General features: G+C 32.1%; 3 protein-coding genes across 3 annotated transcripts in view; all 3 read right to left on the reverse strand.

Annotated features, from left to right (window-relative positions):
• Window positions 1-250: 250 nt before the first annotated feature.
• LOC147816715 (uncharacterized) lies at window positions 251-2,122 on the reverse strand. Its single transcript, XM_087157247.1, has one exon. It carries the CDS (start codon window positions 2,120-2,122, stop codon window positions 251-253), a length of 1,872 nt encoding a protein of 623 aa, XP_087013373.1.
• Window positions 2,123-2,474: 352 nt separating this feature from the next.
• Window positions 2,475-20,060, reverse strand: part of LOC107443666 (uncharacterized) — a 51,988-nt gene continuing 34,402 nt past the window's right edge. Inside the window, exons 4-5 of the mRNA XM_087150406.1 lie at window positions 17,116-19,195; window positions 2,475-2,803 (exon numbers count right to left, since the gene is read on the reverse strand). Of these exons, the coding sequence (XP_087006532.1) occupies window positions 18,413-19,195 (783 nt within the window). The 3' untranslated portion in view covers window positions 2,475-2,803; window positions 17,116-18,412. The remainder of the gene's footprint in view (window positions 2,804-17,115; window positions 19,196-20,060) is intronic.
• Window positions 11,360-12,216, reverse strand: LOC147816716 (uncharacterized). Its single transcript, XM_087157249.1, has 2 exons — window positions 11,637-12,216; window positions 11,360-11,562 (listed from the first exon to the last, which is right to left on the reverse strand). The coding sequence occupies exons 1-2, from the start codon at window positions 12,214-12,216 to the stop codon at window positions 11,360-11,362; spliced, it is 783 nt and encodes a 260-aa protein (XP_087013375.1).

Here is a 20,060-nt window from a genome sequence, read left to right on the forward strand (position 1 = left end):
AACTTTCTTTTATATAACGTTATATGCATGTGTAACACAACTCTAAAAATCACATTAAGTCATCAATGATATGATTGATTGATTGATTGATGTAAATTTTTGGCGCAAGAGCCATGGTTTGGCTATACCGCGCCCAAACCTAGGTAAAAATTACTGTAGCTTTGTTAAAATCAGAACAATTAGGCTGAAAAGAGCAACTTGTTTAAAATTAAAACTAATTTAAAATTTGTCAACTAGGTTATATCTAGAACTAAATCAAATTGTAAAATCCGATATGTTTGATGTACAGAATTAAATTAGGATGAGGTGTGTCTCCAAGTAAAAATGATAAAGTCGGAAAGTCACAGCTAAAGTACTGTCGTCTTTTAGATTTAAATTTCATACACTGGGTCAGAAAATGTTTTACTGTAAGAGACTCTTTGCAAAAATTGCATTGTGGAGGTGCTTCATTTAAAATTAAATATTTGTGTGTCAAGCGGGTGTGCCCAATCCGTAGTCTGTTGATAAGTACCTGGGTTTTTCTGTTGTAGTTAGTCAGTGGTGCAAATGGTTTAATATCTGATTTGATCTCATGTAATTTGTTGTTTATTTCATTATCCCAGTTGGTCTGTCTGAGTTGGGTAAGAGTGTCTGCCACTAAATTTCGAATGTCAGGTAAACAGTGTGGTTTATTTGTAAGATTGTGTGTTGACTTGGCTATTGAATCAGCTTTTTCATTACCTGGAATGCCTACATGTCCCGGGATCCAAACAAATATTATTTCAAAGCTATTGTTACTGAGGCTTAAATATGTATTTATTATATGATGTATGATAGAGTGAGGTTTATTGTCAAGATTCTTAAGTGCATCGATGCAACTTTTAGAATCAGAGAAAATCAACCATTTTTTGTACAGTTGCCTAGAAATAAACTGAAGAGCAAGCAAAATAGCGTTGCATTCAGAAGAAAAAACGGAAAAGGCAGAATGTAGCTTCTCTGAAATTACCTCTGAGTCACACACAACCGCGCTGGCAGCATGATTATCAAATTTAGAGCCATCAGTATAAATTGTACGAAAGTCATTAAAATGCTGTAAGAAAGCATAAAATATTTGTTGATATATAACTGGAGACGTTTCGTCCTTAGTCAAACCTTCAAAAATATCGAAAATTTTAACTTTGATGTTATTCCAAGAAGGAATAAGTTCTGCAATCTCTAAAACATTAAAATCTTCTAAATATAAATCAGTCAAGAGTTTTTTCATCCTTAATCCAAAAGTAGGAATTAAAGCAGGTCGGTTGCTAAAATGTGTAGAACATGATGGTGTTAAAACATGAGAGTACAATGGATGTGAAGGATGACATTTTATATGAAAGTAAAAGTTCAGAGACAGTTTATTTCGCCTCGAACTAAGAGAAGGTTCGTTATACAATGCATATAAGCTACTAATAGGTGATGTGCGAAAAGCTCCTGTGGCAATTCTGAGTCCCTGATGATGGATGGTGTCCAAATACCTTAAAACAGACTTTCTAGCTGATCCATAAACAGTAGCCGCATAATCAAGTTTAGAACGGATTAAAGCGTTATGTATTCTAAGCATGGATTGAGTATCTGCCCCCCATGATGTATTTGCAAGTACTTTTAAGATGTTTAATTTTGCATAACAGGATTTTCGTATGTTTTGTATGTGAGCTGAAAATGTTAATTTAGAATCTAGTGTTACACCCAAAAATCTCGTTTCTTGAACAATAGGAATTTGTGCATGATTAATGTATAATTCTGGATCAGGGTGAATTCCTCTCTTTCGGCAAAAATGAATGCATGATGTTTTAGAAGATGAAAAGGTAAAACCATTGAGTTCAGCCCATTGTATAATTTTGTTTATCGAAAGTTGTAGTTGCCTCTCAATTGTGCGCATGCATGAAGCTCTACAAGTTAAACGGAAGTCATCTACAAATAACTCTCCATTGACTGTATTTGGTAGAATAGATAAAAGCTCGTTTATTTTGATGAGGAACAGCGTTACGCTAATAACGCTTCCTTGTGGAACTCCTTCAAGCTGGTTAAAATTATCGGATAAAATTGAATTGATACGTACCTGAAAAGTCCTGTCAGCTAAAAAGTTCTTGATGAAATGAAACATGTTTCCTGAAATATTATATTTGATCAAGTCCATTAGAATACCATGTCGCCAAGTTCTGTCATACGCTTTCTCAAGGTCAAACAACACTGTAATTAACATCAATGATAATTATTGAAAATATGCAACTTTCATGTCGGCAAAATGATGCAGGTCTTAGTTTTTAATTCTTTACCACTTTATAAGATGTCTTCTCGAAGGGCAGCAGTCAGCATCCTTGCAAAAAGAATTGGTGCCTGAAAGCTATGATACAACTGCAAAGGGTTAAGACTTTTAACATAAAATATGAGAATGCATTAGTGAATAAGACAACTAAATTACAGAAAAAAAAGATATTTTATTGTATATGCTTTCTTATACATATATTCTTTATGTGTTCACTCTAGATAGTAGAATATTTCCTTTTTTTATAGTGCTTTCAGAAGCACCTTTTTCAGCTTATGGAGCATAAACTAAAGAGACGAGGAGAACATAGAGCTTGATTAACTGTACATTACATTGAAAACAAAGTGACTCTTAAACAAAATGTCAATTGCTATAATGGAGCAAGCGTCCACATCTACAAACATCTTATTCAATGTAAGAAAAAATTTCAATTCCTCTGTTGTTTTTGTTTTCTTCTTCATTTCACAGATGAGTTGGGCAGTCAATTTTATTTAGCTCCTCATCAAAATTCACATTTTTCTGGAAAAAAAAACATTTATACATTAAGTAGACAATTTTGAAAACATAAATACTAATTTTGGTACATTCTTTTTCTAATAAACTGACAAATTAATGCTTTTTCTCCCCTTTTTGCACTTGTAAAATACAAATTGTTTCAGTTAAAAATTCGAAAAAACTTTAAAAATCTTAAACATTTTTGTAAACTTGGAATATAGCATATCATTTATTCAAAAAATGAATTATAAAATGAAATTTATATCATTATTAAAATTCAATAATCAAACAAGACAATAAGTCAGAAAAATGCATTTTATATACATCACACTATTTACTCCTTTCACTTTAGTATATAAAACACACTATTATTTATTTATTTCTGTTTAACTCACTGAGCTTCCCCCCCCCCGTCATGGAGAGAGAAAAAAAGATTTAAATCTGCCATTGAAATACACATATTTCAAAAAACTTGACTCAGTAAAAAAATTTGTTTCAAATTTTTTTTTAAAATTTAAAAAAGTAATTTTTTAAAACTGCAAAATATAAGTAATTATTAATTTTATCAACATTCAGGTTTTTTTTCTTGATTCGCCTTGAATTTAAAACCTTTTTCAGTTATCGAAATAAATTTAAAAAAGAAGTCTTTGTTGTCTCAATCATATGATTTAACCTTAGTGGTAATCCTTGAGTCACAAAATATTTCAGTTCTCTGTATAGAGTCAAATATAGAGATAATAGAGTCATAGAGATAATAGTCAAAATAACTGTACTATTAAAAACCTAGTGAAGTGGCACACTTACAGTTTTGCCCCTTCACTTTTATATTATTAACAGGAAAATCTATTAAATATGCTTACACCACATTCTGAAGGGAATTTGTTCTGAATCTGATTACTATGTGAGAACTGGAATATAAGAACAAAATTTATTTTAATAAATCATATAAAATACAGGGAATCTATAAATGGAGTTTACCGGCCAGGTGGCGTAGGTTCAGGATGCCTGACTGTGAAGCCAGTGGCAGCGGGATCGAATCCCGCTCAGGGCATAGATGTGTGTTGTTGTCTGTTGTGTGAATGTGGCTCACCCTATGAACGGGTATCTGTGACAGTGGAGTGTGGGTAATGTTGCTCGCCTCCAGGACTTAGGTTCACTGCTGTTAAAGAAAAAAAATGGAGTTATTTCGCCCATGCTTCAGCATTTAAGAAATTATGAAACCCTTAAAAAAAGTCACTAATATGACAAGATTTTTTTTTTTTTTTTGCTCTAGATAATTATCATTTAAACTAAAAACTAATTCTCAATTTTCGCACTTTTTTTAAGAGTCTAAACACAGTAGAACTTTAAATTTTTTTTTAATTCCAAGCTTTTTCTTCGTATGGACATTTTGAGAAATTATCATGATAAGTGCAGATTGACAGAGAATAATAAGTTACATACATTGAATGCATATGACAATGAAAACAACCTTGATTTGATTCAATTAGTAGCTTCCCTTGAAACCCTAACCAGAATTTAATCATTTATTACAATAAAAGATATTATATTTTTATACAACAGTTTGTCTAAAGTAAGAACTCCCCTAGCCATTTGTCAGGACACGTAGCGGTGACCATGGTAACGAAGTATAACTATTTCAAGTAGGGGTGTGGGGCAGGTTTTGAATTGGGTTGGAGAGAGAAGGGGAGAGAAGTTACCCTCCCTGAAATGAACTATTCTTGTTTCCATTTGCAGCAGACGGCCTCAGACTTTGTGACGAAGGGAGTTCTTACCGTAGACAAACTACACCCAATCAAGATTTGTTTTTCACACCTTTTCAATTCTACACAAATGAAGTTCTTGCATTGGTTAGTTCACAAACAGTAAACACGTGGGGGAGGACAAATCCAAAATGACACTTTTGCTTTAAATTTTGTCCCACATAATTTTAGTTCCTAGATATGTTTTTAAATTCTTTATGTTGTGGTTACGTTTTTCAGGAAAGGGAAGGAGTTACAATCATACCTTACTCTTATGTAGATAGGTTGTTTAGAATATCTAGTTAAAGTGCCATTTGAGTTGACAAAATTTTTGTATCAGGGTTGCCGTAGTACAAAATAGTTGCTTTTAGTAGCCTAAAGCATGAAAATAGATGCCGAAATCTATGAAAATAGTTGCCCAAATAAGAACAAAAATTCCCAATAATATGACTAAAATTTTATTAACTGACTTAATTGTCATAAACCATGATGCATTTAGCCAAGTTGGTGGCAAATATGATAATTCTTACATAAATGTCAGTATTCTAGCACTAAATTTTTATATAAAAAATATTAGTATATTTGTAGAAATCAAATACTTTTAATGACTAGAAATCATTCAAAAAAATATTTTTTCTTAAAAAAGACACACTCTTTCTAAAAAAACTTACCCTTTTACCAATAACTGATTTAGCATATATATACATTGTAAAAAGTGATTACTCAAACTCTGAAAATTTAGTGCATTAAAAAATAATGACTCAAGTTTGCAATTCAAAATTTGTAACATATTTTACTTTTTAAGAAAAAAAAATCATTGTGTTTAGAAGCTCCACAGATTGCCAACTCAATTTATGCTATAAAAAAACATAGAGAGGAGTACAGAAAAGTCTCCCAATAGACTCCTTTCCCTGAAAATAGTTGCTTTTTTAACCTTTTCAGGTAAAAAAAGTTGCCATAATCACCTGTGGCAACCCTGTTGTATTTAATTTAGATTGTTAAACATTAGAACAGTCAAATCATGACCTTGTTGAAATTTCAACTCTTAAGCGTCTCTTCTTTTTTAATTTTATAAGCCATTTTTCTTGAAAGGATATTAAGAAAAAGATTGTTTTCAATGAATATATTCCAGAAGCAGTTATGTCAGATAAAAAAAAAACTGTAAAATTGGAACGCTAATGAAAAGCGTAATTATAGCAAAGCTAGCAATAAATATTGAAAGAAACTTTATTGAATCTATGTGTAACATACAGCATTTAGTTATATGTTAAACTTAAACTTAATTGACTGGTAGAAGTAATAAAAAAAAGTTGATAACTTATAAAAAGTTAAAAATAAACAGGATAGCCCCTTAAATCAGGCTTCAAATTTCCATCATTTTTCCAGAAAAAAAATTTAAAATTTCCAGGTCAGCGTGTTTTTTATTTTTTTTATATCATTAAGTATAGGTAGGTGTGCAAGGAAAGTGTCAATATTAAGAAGTATTTTATTTAAAATGTTATTTTTAATGAATCATCTTGAATAGATGTAGTAAAAATAATATATTTAGCTTGTAGAATATATTGCTTGTAATGAATAAAAAAATGTTTCAAAGTGTTCAAACATTTTAAGTTAAAGCTAAAGCACAAAATGTACCTAATAGTATATACGGAGTAACCCAAGAAAAACTTGGATAAGTACTGTTTAATATATTTTCCTTAAGCAAATAATTCCAGTTGATTATGCACTCATAAATTTTATATTTATTTACATTTCAATATAGAGCCATTTTATAATGTATTTTATCCAAACAGTACTCTTTATAAAATTCATTGATATAATTTTCTTTAAACTAATATCTAAAGTCAAATGTTCTTGTTTGTTTTGAATTAGCACTATTATTTTAAGATATTCAGTATTTGCAAAAGCAAAACTGTCAAATTTCCTTTTGCAAATTTCATAGAAAAAAACTAGATAAAATTCTTTAAATTTCATTATTTTTTCTCATTAGAAATTAGAACATTTGAAGAATTTGCTAACTACATGGTTTTTTAGTTTAGATTAGTTAATTGTTTTGTTTTTACAACTGGGCAATTCCATGATGCCGAATGTGAAAAAGTGACATAAATGTCTTAGCAGAACTATCTTATAAAACATAGGTTTATAATCATCAAATTTTCATATTAAATATTTAGTACATCATAACCTATCAAAAAAAATTATTTTTATATAGAAACTGATTGCAATAAGCTCAAGTTAAATGAATTAAATTGTTGGTGTCAGATGTAAATCGCACAAAAGCAAAAAATTATTACTCATTTATAAAATGTCTCAACTCTGTGAATTTGTTTGTAATATAAATGTAAATTTGACTGAATTTTGAAGCTGACATTTGAATAAAAAGTTCTATGCAATTCTTAACTATAATATGATATACTAGGAGGCTTCGCCCCCTGCTCGCTGGCGCTCACCAACCCCCGGAACTGCTTTCACAGTTCATTTTGGTTCACACAGTTCACAGCTTCGCAATCCAATGCTCGCTCATTGGATACGTTCTTAAGGTCTAGTTTTTGTATACTTTTTTGAATACTGAAGTTCCGAAAACTTTTCACTGCAGAAAATTCTAAACCTGTACATTTCAATATTAATTTGAAATTGCAAACAGTTGACATATTTTTCTTAATCACACTATTCTAAATTTCAGTTGTTGAGAAAAGTAACTGTTGTAAGTTTTGTTTTAAGTCTTTCCCACCAGAGGGCTAAAGCCATGTGTTGTAAAACAATATGAAGTAGTAGTCTGCCTCTGAACGCCGGATGTAAAGCATCGGCTTCGATGAAGATAATTTTGTATTTTTAATTCTTTGAAGGGCGCCACCTTAATAATATGGAATTTGTAAAATAAATGTATATATTTTTGATTGTTGATGAAGCCCATCATTTTGTGTTTTCATCAGTGTTCAGAAGCAGAACAACTATAAGTTTTTTATTTTATCACAAAAAAATAAAATGTATAAAAAACAAAGAAAAGAGTAAGAAAATGAGTACCGTAAACCGGGGCGAGTCTACCCATTTTTTCAGTTTGTCAACTTTCAAGTGGTCAAACTTTTGTAAATATTAAAGAAAAAAGGCTTTTAATAGGTGTTTCGGAATCGCTATATATCCCTCTTTAAAGCTGTGAAATCGATTTTAGAAAATATTGACAGTTACGCTGTTACTGTATATTTTTATAGAACTGCTGACAAATCTCTCGTATGGGGCGAGTCTACCCATTCTACTAAAATGAATGTTAACATTGTAAATAATCAAATTTTACTATTAAATTGTTTTTTTAGTTACTATATAGGGTATTTATGAAGTAAAATTCATAACTTTATTATATATTCCATTTTTTTATTCATAAAATAACACAAATTGAGTATTTGATCGATTATCACATTTTGATCACAGTTTTGTTTTTATAATCATTAACATTTTAAAATAACATTTTTTTCTGATTATTGTTGATAAAAATAAATTAAAATTAATATAAATTTACAATTAAATAATTAATAAATAATAATAATTAAAGATTATTAACAAAATCGAAATTCAAACATTGGGAATCATAAAAAATCCTTTTCCCATTCTTTTGGGAGGTAATAATACTTTATAAATAATAATTTATTTAACTTGCATTAAATATAAAAAGTTAATTTTGTAATATAAAAATTGAAAAAATAGGTAAAATAAACATATTTTATATTTACATTTAACATTACATTATTAATCAATATCATCAAGAATCATAAGAATCATCAGAAACCTATTAACATTACATTACATTATTTATTTTATATTTACATTTCATAATCAATCAGCCCCAAATATACACACCTGCCTTGCGGATATTTATTTATTATTATTTTTTTTTTAAATTTAATAAATGAAGTTATTTGGAAACTTGACATTCTTGAACTGGATACTTTAAATGCTTGACATTCGTTATTACAGAATGAAAAGCTTTGAAACACAAATATTAGTTAATGTTTAATAATACTTAATTAAAGAAAAAATTTAACCCGCATTGAAATCTATTGAATTGTCCTTGATAAATTTTGTGGCAGTAAAAAAAAATTGAAGCCTGATACATGTCCGGATTTTTGAAACACTTTCTAGTTTTACTATTTAATCAAATTGGTTTCGATGTCTTTCATCCCGCCTGTCTCATTAGTGATTCAGCATATTTCGATATCATTTTTGATTCGTTCTTACTTAATATTAATTTGTTTGTGACAATTAATTTGTATAACTTTTTTACTACATTTTTGCGAGGAGTTTAAAAATATAATATCGAGGGCATTAACTGAAGTTAAATTGGCTTTTTTTGTATGCCTCTTTTACTTACATCATCCACACACCCACACGCGACCTACTGCTTCTTAGAAACAGATATTAAATACTCTCTTGATCAAATGATGGGACCAAATTTACCTTTTAAACAAATCAAAAAACTTTTCTAACTTTTATTTTGCAAAAAAGAAAAGTTAAAATTAAACGAGAAGCTCTTTAACGACAATGAGACACAAACGGAAATATCGAAACAGAGTGACCCTAAACAAAATTCTCCCACAGCCCTAGAAATTTTTTGCCCAGAAATCAGACAAAAGGGTGTTTCTGTGGACAAAAAAGCCCACAGCAATTTAAAAAAGCTGATAACATTTCCCACAGTGTAAATTGAGGCGGCTATTTGACTACTCCATGGAGTACCGCTTTTTAGGATCCATGGACTATTCCCATCACTGGTAGCTACGAAAGCTACAGGATATTTTCATCATTCAAAAGGCCTTTTTATTGCTCTTTTAGTTAAAAAAGTTAAGAGAACAATTGTTTTATATTTGTAAACACTTCTATTAGATTTTGAAAAGCGTTCGCCAATGTAAAAAAGAAAAAAAAATGATTTTAGACTTCAGAGGGCTCCAGCTCCGAATAAAACTTTAAAAAAAGAAGGAAAAAGTTGGATCTGGGGGCCCTGGCTATCTCGGGGCCCCAAGCTACAGCTTATTTAGCGTATACGTAAATCCGGCCCTGACAACAATAGTAAAAGACAGAGCGCCGCATTAAAGCGACCGTATTAATTAGCTCGTACTAAATATCATCTGATGACGTGGGTGGAAGCGTTACGTAATTCTTTGCGCATGCGCGCGTCTTATATATTCCTTAATTTCTCTTAATTCTCCACATACATTCCCCCCTTTTGAGTTTAATTAATCTTAATCACACTCAAAAATTAAATCTTACTAAACACTTACAAAATGAAATGCACTTAAACTTATAAAATGGCACACAAATATAACATACATGTAACTTGAACAGAAAACATATACATATAAAAATTCACAAAAACATTTAACTTTTGACTTCTAATATATAAAATCTCTGGACAGGTCTCATAAACTCAGAATTCTCTGTCTTTACGAGAGCAAGCCTTGTTTTGCCATCACGACCTGGAATTAATTTCAATACTCTAGCTAAATTCCGAAAAGCGCGTTTTTTATTAGCATCTTCAATTAAAACAATTTCACCGACCACTAAAGGATTATCCTTGAAATCTCTTATAGTTTGTTGACGTAACTGTCCTAAATATTCAGTCCTAAACCTATTTCTTAAAGACTCTCTTACTCTTTGGAGATGTTTAGCTCTCTTACTTCCTTAGCTGCCTTATCGATGTCTGTAACACCTGAAGAAGGTATTTCGTGCAGAAACATTTCTGGAGTCAAAGGGGAAACGGTGTCCACGTCTTCCGATACGTAGGTGAGGGGTCTCGTATTAATTATTCTTTCACAAAATTGTGACCAAGTCCTCATAATTTAAGGAAGAGCGTCCTAATATCTTACGTATAATTCGCTTCACCATTTGTATTAACCGCTCTCACCAACCACCCCACCAGGCGGCGGAAGGAGGGTTAAACCTCCACCGTATCTCACGCTCTGCAGCTTTTGAAGCTAACTTGTCCCATTCTATCGAATGAAGAATCTTTTGCGCACGAACAAAATTTGTTCCGTTATCGGAATATATTACCGACGGTCTTCTTCCTCTGCGCGCAATAAAACGTCTTAAGGAAAAAGGCTTCAGTAGTTAATAGAGTTACTAACTCTAAATGTATAGCCCGGTACACAGCGCACGTACTATATAAGACTTTTTCCCATCCTTAAGATATAGTGGTCCGGCTAAATCGGCGCCTACAATTTCGAAAACAGATGCATCATTAGGCGTGACATTACATTTTGTAGCATATAAATCTTAAACATTTTACACACTGTCTTATACAATTTCGTTTAGTTTTACGACTTTTCAAAATCCAAAACTTAAATGAGACATTAAATGAGACATTATCATAGTAGTACCAGCATGTAAAAGTTCAATAATTAACAATTTGGCAACTGAGTGATCACTAGGTAATATAACTGGATAAATGAAATTAGATTTATCTCCACTAAAAACTAAATTAGTTTTAGCTCTGATAATACCATCATTATCAAAAAATGGCCTTAATTGTCTCAATTTATTATCATAGATACCTGTAATACTGTCCTTTTGTATAAAAAAAAATGAGACTTTTCTGTGCTCTATCCAATTCATTTACATTCAAAAACTTAGAACAGTTCTTATCTAAATTTCTACAATTATTATAAAATCTAAAAATCCAAGCTATCATATTTACAATTTTCTTATATGAAGAAAAATATTTATAATACCAATTATCATAAACATTATCATTTTTACTTAAATTTACAATGACAGATTTACGCAGTTCAGAATTGACTAAATTCTCATCGGGGGTCTCAAAGGATTTTGGTCAATTTTGTTCGTTTTCATACAATCAGTTAGACCCCTCCCACCAACGACGTTCAATAAGCTGCTCAGCTGAACAACCTCGCAAAGCAAGATCGGCAGGATTAAAAGATACGGGAATGTGACGCCACATGGTGTGAGAAGTCAAAGAACGAATTTCTTTTACACGATTTTGAACAAAAATACTCCAGTTGAGTTCCCGTTTTATCCAACTTAAAACTGTCGTTGAATCTGTCCAACAATAGATATCAATATTGTTAAGATCAAATCTTTAATTATATTTGCTAACAATCTAGATCCAATACAACATGCAAGAAGCTCTAGCCTTGGTATTGTCAATGGTTTTAGAGGTGCAACTCTACTCTTAGCTTGCACTAAATTAACTGTAACAAACGGTTCATTGGTACTTTCAACTCTTACAAACACACAAGTTCCATAGGTTAGCTTACTTGCGTCACAAAACACATGTAGACTCATCAAGGTATTTGACAAATCGAGACAAATCCATTTTGGAATCTTAATGTTCTGTAGCAAAGGTAATTGCATAAACCAAGATTTAAATTTCTTAATCAAATTATCAAGTAGTTTGTCATCCCATTTGATTTTTGAACTCCAAGTTTCTTGTAAAATTAACTTAGGTAATAACATTACTGGTGCCGTAAAACCGATTGTATCAAATACCTGATGAGCCACAGCTAACACTTTTCTTTTCGTAATTAATTCGTCAGAATTATCTGCTCGTTCAATCTTACACGACAAAGTGTCTTTCTCCGTGTCCCAAATAAGTCCCAAAATTGGTACATTTTTTGTAATAGATGAATCCTTAACACATAAATCAGGTAAACTTGTCTGCCAATCTCTTAAATTAAAATGACCCTGAGACATTATACATTGTGATTCTAAAATAAAATTTTGAGTTTCAGTTTCTGTACTTAAACTAGTTACACAATTATCTACATAAAATGATTGTTTAAGAATATCTGCAGTACTATTTAAATTTTCAGAAACTCGATTTAAATGGTAACGCAATGTAGCGGCAAGTAAAAAAGGACTTGAGGTAATTCCGAAGCCTACCCTTCTGTGCTGATACATTTTAAGTTCGTCCGAATTGTCTTCACTGTACCACAAAAGTCGCAAAAATGCTTTCTCAATGTCCGCAGCAAGGGCGCCGGCAGAATAATATAAAAGGGGGTGCAACCCTCTAACAAACTACCCCCCCTCCCCCCCAAAAAATTTAATATTCTTTTATTACATTTTGTTTTGTTATTACATATACTTTCATCTGTTAATTTTTTTCAAGATACATTTCTTCATTGTTTTAACAAGATATTTAAAAAAAAGTACGACTTTCTTGTACTTGCAAATTTTGCCACAAGAAACTGTATTGATGTCGCTGGCATAGCTACTGACTTTGAAACACAAATAACTACAAACCGTAGTTTTGTATACTAACGTGCTTGTGCACGCTTATCATTGGCATTTATTGTGTTGATGAAGTTCTGTAGTTGTGAGAAGTCAGTTTGTGTTATACATCTTTGTTAAACTAAACAACTAATAGAAAATATAATATTATTTATATTTTATTAAATGAAATTTAAAAATTTTGCTTAGATATCTGCCAAGTTTGTGCATGCTCAGTGTGCATAAGAAAAGAATCAACGATGACTCAGAATTCATTGAAAAAGTTATAAACAGATTTGGACAGCAAACAAGACGATTACAATTCTTGTTTGATTAAACTATTTTTTAATTGTTATGTATCAATAATTATTTAATTATTTGCTTTTTAATAAAAATTTATAATAAAAAAATTTATAACAAAATTGTTTTTCTGTATCTCTTTAATTGTTTAAAAAAAAAGCCAGGGGGGTGCAAGTGCACCCCCTTGCACCCCGCTGCCGGCGCCCTTGGTCCGCAGATATACCCACAAAATTCTTACGAAATCGATTAAGAATAGACGGGATCATTTCTATTAAGTTTGGTCCAGTAGCCAAACATTCATTTAAAGATGGTTTTCCGGCCGACTTGGCTGATGCATTAAAAACCGGCCTTATTTTCGCATTAGAATTTTCCTTAACCACTGCTCGATGAGGCAAATAATGAACATTATCTACCTTTACATAGTTGTTTTTATTACAGTCGAACTCGTTTATAACGAGCTCGGATTTAACGAGAACTCGGATTTACCGAAAGAAACGAGATTATTTGGCTGGATCAATGTTAAGTCTATGGAACAGAAGTCGCTTTTAACGAGCAAGACCCGGTTTTAGCGAGCAATATTTTTCTGTCTTGCTATCTTTTTTCTCATCTTTCTAGTCTTTCTGTCTTATCTTTTTTTCAAAATGATAAGAAATGTTCGCGAAATAAAAAAAAACGCGATTAAATTAATTAATGTAATTAAAGTAAAGTATTAATTAAATTTTAAGTAAATTCAATCATTTGACCTCCCAAGCCCCCCCCCTCTTCTGGTTGCAGGCCTGTCTTAAGAACCCGTTTATTACGAGCACTCGGATTTAACGAGTAAATGTTACGGTCCCTTTGTGCTCGTTATAAACGAGTTCGACTGTATCAGGCAAAAGCGAGCTGTCTAAAACCCATGGTAAAGATATTTCATATCTCCCCGCCAAATTGACTCGAATCGTATTCTCGAAATGATTTAATGTTTCTTCCTTCAACTGAGTTTTTGTTTTGTCTATCTCTGGATCTGTAATTCCTAATTTCCATAAATCATAACTGTTTCTTACCTTCACGAGAAGTGAAGAAATGTAACAAGAAGCCTCGCTTTGGCATACTGCCAACATTTAACTTCCCAATTAAAGTATACCCTAGCCTAGTATGAATCGCACAAGGTCCTTCACAAGTTTTTTTATTCTACCCGTAAATAATTTTCCGGCAATATCTGCCCCTATCAAGAACTTAATTCTTTTATCAAAATTCTTTGCCCAAATCACTTATTTTAATACTATTTAGTTTCCGTAACTCTTTAACCCAGGGGCTGTTTAATATCAGAACAGATTTGTTTTTGACTTAAAGCTTCAAATCTGCAACTCCTATCAATGCTACTTAATTCTACATTATATACATTTTGCATACTTTCTTCAGTTTCGACCCCACCAAAAAGCCTATTTGTTTTATAGCCATATAACTCATACATTGTGCAACATCTTCAGAAATATAACTTCTCATACTACCAGTATCTATAATTCCACGAATTAACATTTCCTTTTTACCATTATGCACTCTTACAATTAAAGTTTGAAACAATACGTCTGAGAGTTGAATTTGATTATTTAACGTACTTATTTTGTTTTCATGGTTTTCTTCATTCGAAACATTATCGATCTTATTTTTCGGATTATCAGGACAAAAAATAGAAAAATGTCTATTATTACAAATTAAACATCTAACATACTTTGCTTTGCAAGTATTAGCTCTATGACCCTTTTTTAAACAGACGAAACAAACATTCTTTTTCTTAATTATTTCTTTTTTGGTTTCCAAGGTCATAGATGCTAATTCTCTGCAACTCTCAGATGTATGTGCTTTATCACAAAATATACACATATTCGTATCAAATTTCTTAAACTTATTTATACATTCATTTTCATTCTTATTAGAATTAAACAATTCACATGAAGAAGCAATATGTTTTGGTTCATACTTATTAATATCCTTTTTGCTATTAACATTTTTATCTGAAGAAAATGATTCCTTACTTAATTTTTAGCTACATTCAGATTCAACTTCATTTCGTAAAAATTCTATTAACAAATCTAAATCAGTCTTACCTGACGTATCGGTCGCACAATTCTTTTGCTATTCAAATACCTGTAATAAATCCGTGGGAATAGCTGATTCTACCAAAGGAAATCTGCATATTTATCTTTCGTTAATCCCACTGATTCAAGAGCTCTTAATTGTGTTTGTAGTTTATCATATAATGTAGCTAATTCAACTTTAGATTTATCACTTAACACAAGTTTTAATAAGGTCCCGTATGTAGACTTGCGTGAGAACACTTTCATTTCCAAATCGTGTTTTCAAGTGTTCAGCAGCTTTCGTATAATTTTCTTTTGTTGCTGGAAAACTCTCGATGATTAATCTTGCTTAGGATCCCGCAACAGTGCTTTGTATTAAATACTGGAACTTTTCCCGTTCCTGAATTCTTTCATCATCGTGTATTTTGCTGAATAAAGTCCAGAAATTAAGCCACTGCATTGGATCACCCGTAAATTTCGGTAGTTCGATGTCAGGTAACTTATACGCCGTAGATGGAGACTTATTTGGTGTATCATAACGAATCGGCGTCGTAGTTTCCGGCTTTCACTTTTGTGGCAGAAAATTTGTCGTAGTATTTCCTCGGAAGCTTCAAATTCATTGCTGGTTCCGTGCATTTTGCGGCTTGCATATCTCGTAGGTTTTGAGTATCTCGTAGCTGCTTACATTTTTTCATTAAAGTATCCAAACTTATTTCTATTTCGATGATATCCGGTGTCTTAGTTCGTATTAATCCTTCTAACTTATTTAAGGCTTTCGTAAAACTTGTCCGTGAAGCCGCTCGTAATTGTTTTGAAGCATCCATGCTTACGTAACTATGGTTTCTTTACTGCGTAGTTAATTTTTTTACGATCCGCTTTGCATCAATTCGATGCACGTCCAGGCAGGGATGCCACTATGTCGTTTAACTCACTTATTATTGTCTAAAGGATGTCCATCGAGGTTCTTAATTAATTAAGCAGATCGTAATTAACAACATTTTATTAACATGAACAACAACAATAGTAAAAGACAGAGCGCCGCATTAAAGCGACCGTATTAATTAGCTCGTACTTATCATCTGATGACGTGGGTGGAAGCGTTACGTAATTCTTTGCGCATGCGCGCGTCTTATATATTCTTTAATTTCTCTTAATTCTCCGCAGCAAGTATTGTATGTCGGAACTGTGCAAATCAAGAACAGTATATGAATAAACACGGGAATTCGAACCCAAGTCTCATCAGTAGGAATCAATTATCAAAGAAGCCATATCGGCTCTAGAACATTTATTATTTAAGTAGTAAAAAACAACAGAAAATTTAATATGCAGTATTATAAATTTCGTTATAATGTAAACGCGCTATATGTCGATTAAAGGAGTTGCTGTGCAGTTTTGACATTCCTCCATCGCACAATTATGGAGAAAGCGGCGTCTATAACAATACAAAAAAACAGACAAGTAAATAAAATTCGGCGTAATAGAATAAATTCTTATTCTTGTCGCGGTATTTTTTAAAAATTTCCTCGACAGGAAGACGAACTTTTCCGACGAGAGCAGAGATTAAAATCCTGATTTGTATGTCCATTTTGCTGATACTAATTTTTTTTTATTATATTAAAAAAATATTGTGTCATATCATGATTTAAAAAAAACTATTTCTGATGGAATAGCACTTGGATTTTAACTACAGAATGAATGAGGTCCTCCTTATTGAAGTTCATAAGACAACTTGGTAGATATTACAAGTCCATTTTAATATTTTAATTCGTGTATGAGCAATTATAATTGACTATTTATATTATACGCTATTTAAGAGCAAATTAAAAAAAAAAAAAAAAAAAAGATTGACAGATCAAACTCAGTTCTTCACTACTTCCAAATAATTTAAAAATAGAATTCTTTACATTAAACGGTGTGACGTTTAACAAAATACTTTTTTATAATTGAATTGAATGCGGAGAAAGTGTGCATGCATTGTTATAGTCAGTCTGAAAAAGTGTGGCAACATGAATACGATCATAATCACCTAGAATAGCGTTCTAGTAGTTGTTGATACGATGGGGTAGGAGCTAGGACAGTCTTCTTGTCTCCCCCCATCCCTCAGGGATGTTGAATAACTTTCTATATGAACGAAAGACTCGTCTCTCAGAATTTTCTGAAGAAAAGTGAACAGGAAGTTGGAGGTAATGTGCAAGTAAAAAGAACACACTTTCGTCTTTAATTTATTCTCATCTACAAATATAATAACAAATAAAAATTAAATAAAAAGACTAGATTTTTTTAAATAATGTAATTATATTTCTTTTCAGGGACGACATTTAAGCAGTAATGTATGATACATTTTAATACGGAAGCGAATACGAGACAAATAAAAATATGTTATATCATGGCAAAAAGAAGCAAATTAAGAAATTATAATTTTATTGGTCTATTTTTAAAACTGCTACTTTAAAATAGGTTCTAAAGAATATTTTCAGAATCATATGTTATACATATAAATTCCAAATGGAAATATTATAAACATAAACACTACAATTATTTGTAAAACAGCCGACGCATATAATATAAAAATAGAACAATATAGATTAATTAACAAGATAGATTAAGAATAGATTTTAGCGACACCTGTGCTAATAATCTAACCTGATGCCGACAAAATAAAACTTTTTTTAAAAGTGTTTAATATGCATTCTTCAGCATATGTATATATTATTAGAAATTTCAACACACATGCAATAATTTAAAATTAATACGAAAGTTCTCATGCATACCAAAAAAATATAAGAAATCATTAAAGCGTCCGCCCAATGACCCCCTAAAATGCAGTATTTGATATTAATTAGAAAGCAAAGGAGAACAATGTCTCAAACAGACAATAATATATTTAAAAAGTAGTTGCTGTAGTTGTAGTTCATTTACGTCACACTAGAGATGCACAATGGGCTATTGGCGACGGTAAGGGAAACATCCCTCAGTATGATCCGAAGACATGCCATCACAATTTTGATCCTCTGCAGAGGGGATGGCACCCTCGCTTCGATAGCCCGACGATTTGCACGCGAAGTCGAGCACTTTACGGTAGAACAGTTTAACGAGGACCAATACCACACAACCTCGTTCCCTACGCAGACTGATCCAAATCGTCACCCACCCGCACACTGACAGCAGCCAGTAATGTTTGACTTCGGTGATCTGCTGGGAACCGTGTCGTAACGATCAATCCACTGCGGAACACTTAAAAAGTATGTCAAAAAGAATATTCCTAACCCTTCTCATATCATATTTGCCTCAGCATCAATTTTAGCGACACCTGAGATAATAATCTATAGTGACACGGACGAAATAAAGAAATTCCCGGGATTTCCTCGCTTTTTTTGCTGTACTCCTTGTACTGGTGGCACTTGAGCTGGCTGCACATGAGCTGGTGGCACTTGAGCTGGCTGCACATGAGCTGGTGGCACTTGAGCTGGCTGCACATGAGCTGGTGGCACTTGAGCTGGTGGTGCTTGAATTGGTGGCACTGGAATTACCGGGACAGCAGCTGGGGGTGATTGTGGGGGTGGTGATTGTGGAGGTGGTGATTGTGGTGGTGGTGGTGGGGGACTAACTGAAGGCAGCGGAGGAGATACAGATGGTGTACTAATAACTGGACGCTGTGGGTCAACGGGAGAAGTTGTTGATGGTGGTGGCGAAGGCTGCTTAACTGGCGAGGGATCCAAGACTGCAGGTGACCTTTGAGTAATGATTTCTTCCTGTTCGATAGGAAATGTACGATTCAATGATTCTTGGATCGATCGCCTGAGCTCTGTGCTGCTCTCTTCGATATCAGCGTCCAGTTGGTTCCTGGCTTCTTCGAATGATAAACCCTGTGCCACCCGGTCCATAAATCTTGCTGCCAGGTTGACCATTCTTTCGTTGGCTAGTGAGGTGGCTACATTGCTAGCCTCTTCTATAATGTGTCTCTTTTCCTCATTTCTCCTTCTTTTCTCCTCCTTCTCCTTCTGCAGTCGAAATTCGTGTGCCCTGCGTCTTTCTGCCTTTGAGTAGGCAACGGTGGTCATTCTTCTCCTCTCTGCTGCTTCTCTCTCGTCTCTTTGTCTCCTAACCTAAAATGTATTAAAATATTATGATTTAGATTCAACAACATTCAAAACATATAAAAAAATAAACAAGTTGGAACCATTCGTCATCCAAAGATTATGGATTTAAAGCAAAACGTATTAGGATAGAAATAATTTGAGCTTTATTTGTGAAATGACGAGGTAAAAACAAATTTATTCTTTCGCTTCGAATTTACAGTTTTAATTTTAAACTACTTTTAAGTATTCTTTTTTTAAAAAATTTCTTTTCAGATTTTTGCTTTTAAGTAAACAATCATAACCAATGGCTGATGTGAACTTGATCTTGTAAATAAGCATGAAACTTATCTGATTTTCTTTACTTTCAGCTGAATCTTTTTTATCATATTTTTTCCTTCAAAAATTTCTCTATTACTATTGATCACTCTTTTTTAAAGTTTTATTTACAATTTTTGGAATGTCTTTAAACTTTCTTTATTAGTTATTTTTCAAATAAATACGCACATCTTTTAATTTTATTCTGGAAATCAAAAGAAATTTAAAAAAGATTCAATATACTGCTGACACACAAGAAAATAATTTGTTCTTCCATGAAAAAGAATCAAAAGATATAGCTAATCGCAGGTAGAATGTACTATTAAAAAAATTACAAAAGAACAACATATAAGCTCATTCGCACCTAATATTTGTGGAGCTGTTGAACCTTATTTAAATACAATCTGAACCTATTTTAACAATACAATAAGATTTATCTTCTTCTAATTATTGTTTTCAATTCATTAATTATTTTTTTTTTACCTTGTATGTTCATAATATTTTGTTAAATTTTACTTTTGGACTTCATACTATGCATACTTGGTTACCCTGCTTAAACAAAATCCTAGGTTTGATA

The sequence above is a fragment of the Parasteatoda tepidariorum genome, chromosome 1, assembly GCF_982258835.1.
Source record: "Parasteatoda tepidariorum strain Cologne lab strain chromosome 1, Ptep-v5.0, whole genome shotgun sequence".
Taxonomy (NCBI): Eukaryota; Metazoa; Arthropoda; class Arachnida; order Araneae; family Theridiidae; genus Parasteatoda; species Parasteatoda tepidariorum.

Coding starts and splice junctions, on each gene's coding strand:
- LOC147816715 (XM_087157247.1), bottom strand. CDS start 2,122: ATGTTTCATTTCATCAAGAACTTTTTAGCTGACAGGACTTTTCAGGTA.
- LOC147816716 (XM_087157249.1), bottom strand. CDS start 12,216: ATGTCTCAGGGTCATTTTAATTTAAGAGATTGGCAGACAAGTTTACCT. Junction 11,563..11,636: donor GCTAGAGCTTCTTGCATGTT/GTATTGGATCTA, acceptor ATTGTTGGACAG/ATTCAACGACAGTTTTAAGT.